Source organism: Scomber scombrus, chromosome 19 (assembly GCF_963691925.1).
Source record: "Scomber scombrus chromosome 19, fScoSco1.1, whole genome shotgun sequence".
Lineage (NCBI taxonomy): Eukaryota > Metazoa > Chordata > Actinopteri > Scombriformes > Scombridae > Scomber > Scomber scombrus.
The window spans coordinates 26,325,554-26,331,607 of NC_084988.1; the positions used below are offsets into that span (position 1 = coordinate 26,325,554).

Sequence of the window (6,054 nt, forward strand, 5' to 3'; positions counted from 1 at the left end):
AAAATAAGATAATCTGATTAAAACCAACACGTGTATAGTCCACATGGTTAAAACGTAGCATTACTAGGAAAAGCTATTTCTAATCCTGAGGACATTTTACACTGTCTCAGTTGTTTGGACTCATGGAGACAGGAGAGAGAAAAAAGTGTGGAATATAATTCTTATGAGTGGATAAATCCAGGTCTGACGGGGTTAACACAAACACATGTGTGAGAGCACTGACTGCACACATATAATACTAGATCATATTATGATTCCAATCAGGAAATATCTGATCACACAACCAGCTAACAAGACTATACGTGGTGCCAAATCTCAGCACTTGACAGTTTTCAACACTTTCAATTCAGTTGCTGCTCAAAAAAAAATCCCTCCTAAACTATATGACCTGAATCCTCACACACACACACACACACACACACACACACACACACACACACACACACACACACACAGTGAGGGAGAGGGAGAGAGAGAGAGAGTCAATGTATTTACTTATTTGCTTTATAATGCTTTCATACAGTAAATTTTTATTTTGAAGTCAGAGTGTTTCCTGACCAATGACGGCTGGACCACCCTGACCCAAACTGACACACACACACACACACACACACACACACACACACACACACACACATCACACACACACACACACACACACACACACACACACACACACACACACTTAATATATGTTGTATATTATAGCCACATTTTCTTCTCCATCGCAGTCTAAGTCATGCTGTGAAGACATTTCTCTCATTTGTGGACATTTTAAACATCTGTATCTCTGTTGTCGCGTGCAGTGAGATGAAACTCCACCTATAGAGAACAGTTTAAATTGCTAGTGTAGATAAAAAAGGTCATTTTACTTTGGTTTTGAGAACGCACTGATACTATAACTGACCGACCGACGTGTAAAAGCTGTACATGAAGTTCTGTATTATCCCTCAAAGAATTGTAATATTGTGGTTTTTAATGTAGCTTCACGTTAGACTCTAAACGCTCCTTTCCTGGTTTTTTCCACCCTGACAGAAATAACATAGTGGAGGAAATATTGAATTTTCCTCATTTGTCTTGGCATGCAAATAGTTAAACATATAAATCCTAAAGATGTGTGAAATATCAGCTGTAGCAGCTTCACTACAAAAGAGAAAAAGTGATGGAGGAACATAATTCAGAATATAATCATTTTCTGAAATATTGAACTGTGAATGGTGATTTTTACAGATGTTTATGGGGTAAATTATGAGGCTTGGTTTGTTTTAAAAAAATATATAGTTCAAATGACAAAGAATACGCTGGTGATCATCTCTAAATCCATTTATAGTCAATAGTCAATGTATCCGTTCCTCTCCACATAAAATGAGTCAATGTTAGTTAGTTCTTTGCCGATCTGGTAGCGGTTATACTCGGGGTGTTTTGTCTCATTTTTAGATTAAATACTCAATTTATAAAACATCGTTTTTGTCCTCTGGTGGTGCATTGCTATTTTATATTAGTATTTATTCCGCTTCACACATTAAATAAAGTCATCTAAATTATAATCAACAGAAAAATGGAAATAACTGACCCAGACACCCAAAAAATAAAGTCTCATTATTTTTGAAAGATTGATATTTGTGTGTATTTTTTGTATTGGACTCCATTAACTGTTCTTTAAATAAGTTCTCTATTAACTCTGCATGAAGCTCTGAACGCTGCGTCTTCAGTGCAGAAACATTTTGGTAGGAAAATGCTGAATCCTATTTTCTTTTTTTTTCTTTTTTTTTATTATTGGCCTAAAGATTTCAAACTGATGGAATCAGCCTATAAAATGTCAAACACTGTGTAGTTGATTCAGTAAAAGAATGTGACCTCCTCCACGCTGCTAAACCTGCCAAATGTAAAGAAGAGAAAACGCAGAGAGTCGCTGGGTTAGAAGCAGCTTTTAATGAGTAAGAAAGTCACAGTTAAAGCTTACAGTTGTCCCTGTAATCTGCTGACAACTTCTCTTTTATTGTGATTAAAATGTAGAAATTACAAGCTTGGGCTGCTTTTAAAAATCACGCGCCTTCATGTTGTTCCTCACTTCCATTTTAAAGCGCACAGCTCGGTAAAACATCTGTATCCATCTATTTCAAAATGACTTAAAAACCAAATATCATCATAACATCTCCACCTCCAAGAAAATAAATGAAGTCAGACAACATGTTGAAGATGTTTCATTTATATTTTAATGTATACTCGTTGTACTTTTAAGTAGGTTTTCTTATTTTTGCAAAATAACATAAGAAGTCGGCAGCTCAGCCCGAACATCTGTACAGACTCCACATGTTCCCCTGCTGCTGCTGCTGCTGCTGCTGCTGCTGCTGAGCGCAGTGAATAATGTTACAACGGAAAAATACCAGAATTACAACATTCAATATCCATAAAAATGTCACATATAGCATTACGATATATTCAGACATGTCAGTCATCCACCGGGCATCACGTGCCCTGGCGTGCGTAACATTACAAAAACAACTTAAATTAAATATAAATAGCGGACACTGAATCAATAATAAAATGTAGATATGTACAACTGTGCAACATGGCAACACGTCTCATCATCATCATCATCATCACCATCACACCGAGTCCACTGTATGTACACACACACACGCACGCACGCACGCACACACACACACACACACACACACACGCACACACACACACACACACACGGGGCCGTGTCAGGTCGCTTTTATCAGCTGTCAGAGTCCACCTCGCTTTTACTCTCTTCGGTTTTCTCCGCGGACTCTTTGGTCGTTTTGTTCCATTTCTGAGAGCTGACTGATTCCTCTGATGAAGATCTTTTCTGCCTCCTCCACTTCGCGCGTCTGTTTTTGAACCAAACCTACATGATAATAAAAAAGCACAGTTTTAATATCTACGTTTTTTTTTTTTTTGTTATTTCTAACAGATCACATGTATCCCGGTTTAAACGCATAGAGCGGGACAGATGTTCAGTCATGGCACTTTACTAGATATCGACACAGTTAATCACGTGGGAGTGTAATGCCACATCTTACCCGCGGATTTTTGTTTTAATTCAGTAAATTATTAAACGCGCAGAACTTGTTTCATTATGGGGCTTTTTTTTTGTCTTTCTTCACGTCTTCTCTTTGTATACAGTGTTGTTCAAATATAATAAACGCTGCTTGTTGAAATGTTTGCCTTCATACTTGTTTCCTCTCCTCTCTGCAGCGCGCCAGATTTAATATCTTCATTCACAATTCTAATTCAAACAATACAAATGTAATATCTGACGTCATCCATTTATTGTACTGCTTTTAGCTTTGTCTGTCAAAGCACTTTGTAAACTTTGTTTTTAAAGGTGCTATATAAATAAAGTTGTTAGTATTATTATTATTATTATTATCATTGGACTTTTAATTCTGTTCAATTCTCGCGCAACGCCTAATATTCCGTTACATTTTCTTATTTTATTTTGAAATTTCACCTGGTTCAAATGTTGCGAGGTTTTCAGATAAATATTCATTTAAGATATGCTAATTAATTCACACTGAAAAGCCGTGCTTATGAAAATATAACTTTATAAAAAAATAACCCAAACTGTAACGTCACACAAAACAAATGTATTACTATAAAACGTGGCCTATTTGTTGCAGTATGTTATATGATGTTTATTTAAATATGTGCTTATTTTAAAGTAACTGAGATTTTAAAATGTTGTCGTTTTTATTTGTATTGCATGAACTTGAAAGACCGTTGAATTATAAAAAGAAAAAATGGAGAAAAAAAAAGAAGTAAGAAAAAGAAAAATGATACAGGCCTATATGTGATAAAATGTCCAGAGATCAGCAACAACAATAATGGGTATAATAATAATAATAATAAATTATATGTAAATTAGATGAGTAAAAGTCAGGTGAAAGGAGTGTTGTGTTTAGTTTCTACTCATAAAATAAGAACTTATTTATGAAGGGAAGAAATTTAAATAAAGTTTTGGCTCAATCAGTGGAGTGAGTAGTTATAAATAGCAGGAGGAAGCTGGACTCTGAGAAGTCTACAAAACAAATGCAGCTCTGACCTCGACCTTCTCCTCCCGGAGGTGGACTTTGCGGGCTAGCTGCTCCCGGGTGCCGACGTCTGGGTACTTGGTCTCCTGGAAGAGGCCTTCCAGAGCCTCCAGCTGCTCGTCGGTAAAGATGGTGCGGTGTCTCCGCTTCCTGCGGCAGTGCAGCTGGTTGAGGAGTTGCAGCTCGGTCCTCGACAGGCCGCCCATGTTCATATAGGACATCATCTGGTGCGGGACCGGAGAGATCAGCACCGAGCCCGGGCTGTCGTATCCTGCAGGTGGGAGGGACGGAGAAACAGTAACACTTTGGTGAGTTCAAAACAATCGAAGTGCCGCAGCCTACATATACATAGACTATAAACAGAGCCCACGGGAAGCTTAATTGGAAACTCTGGCTTCAGTTGTGTACATACAGATTACAGCCGATGCGTAAAATAAGTGAACATTGGAAACTTTGGTAGAAGCGTTGGTTGTGTTTGCTTGGGAAGATTTGACTTCATGTTTAAAAACATAAAGAGCCTTGTTACAATCTTAAACTATGTAAAGACACATACAGTGGGCTAGTTTATCTCCTGCGGGAAACATAAACAGTCTTTAAGTGCACATAACAAGCAGGTTTCACTTTATGCGCAAAGATCTGGAAACAGATTAGTGCCATTTATCCTGGATACTAAAACCGCAACAGCACTTATACCATCAGACTGAAAGGCCTAATAAAAACATAAAGAAATCACACTTCATGCATCAGACACAACATGTGAATGTTTCAAGTGTTGTGATAAATAACATTTATGAGTGTTTGTCGTATAAACGTGCAGATTTCAGATTGCGCATAAATACACTTACACGTTTTTACGCAAGAGATTTGAAAGATTGTTTTCTTTTTGCAAGCATCATTGTTTAGAAAAGACAAAGCTAAATTCTTCAGCAAAACATCATGCATCATGGTTTCTACTCATTGGCCTGTAAACACTGTCAGTACCGCACTTCAAACTTTTCGGTCAAAATTACTTCTGGTGCATCAAATTAAAAACTGCTTATTGAGCTGTTTTAATGTCACTTTTAATCTTTTTAACAATACTGTTTTTTTGTTTTGTTTTTAAATTTAGCACAAATGTTTAAAACAAAACTGCGCTGATTATTTGATCCTTCTGTTATTATCCGCCCACAGTAGAACGTTAAGACAGTTCAAGTATGTAGAGAGCAGGAGTTTCTGCGTCTTACCTGCCGGGATACAGGGACATTGCTGCGGGCTGAGGCCGGGCACTGAGCCGCAGCACGGCGGCCCTCCTCCGGTGCCCTGGACGTGCAGCTGTCCGTAGTAGTAGCCGTTATATCCTATCCTGGTCCCGTTCACAGACTGAACCCCGGGGGGAGTGGGCCCGCATGTGGCCGTGTACAGTCCGTTGTAGTCGGTGTAGATAGAGTCCGTGAGGCCGGCGGACAGCACCACCGGGCCGCTCCGGTGCAGCAGCAGTGGCTCCTTGCAGCTCGGCCGGCCAGACAGGATGCTGTCTATGCTGAACATCCCGGCGGGCATCACACCGGTGCAAGACGGCTGGTAGTCAGGGAAACGAAAGCTCGGAAAAGAGAAAACTGTTGGATAAAAAAAGCAAGTTTCCTGGACTGAAAGATTTCCAGACTCCGTGGAAAAAGTTTCCTAAAACTGCGTCATGACGACTCTGGAGGGTACTTTGCTTCTCTCGCATGCGCAGCTCCGCGAGCTTGTGTCGTGGATGTGGACTGGTGGTTTTAATGGGACCAGCTGAGAGCACGGCTGCTTTTATACCCTGCTGACGTCACGGCGGAGCGGGGCTGCTCTGAGATCAGCTGCAGATCGCGGCGTGAACGGCCATAGATCTGTGTATTGAGAATTAATTCAATTAAGATAATCCGCACTGTTTGCAGACTTTTGGAAACTGTTGCTGTTCAGAGAAGCTCTTCTACAGAGTAATCCGATTATTTCCTTGTCAGTGAAGGCATCATAATCT

The 6,054-nt window shown here is 39.4% G+C and overlaps 1 protein-coding gene across 1 annotated transcript; it reads right to left on the minus strand.

The window, feature by feature from the left end:
* Positions 1–2,728: 2,728 nt before the first annotated feature.
* Positions 2,729–5,603, minus strand: gsc (goosecoid). The gene is made up of 3 exons (XM_062440905.1): positions 5,288–5,603; positions 4,076–4,335; positions 2,729–2,878 (listed from the first exon to the last, which is right to left on the minus strand). Exons 1-3 carry the CDS (start codon positions 5,601–5,603, stop codon positions 2,729–2,731), a joined length of 726 nt encoding a protein of 241 aa, XP_062296889.1.
* Between the last annotated feature and the right edge of the window lie 451 nt (positions 5,604–6,054).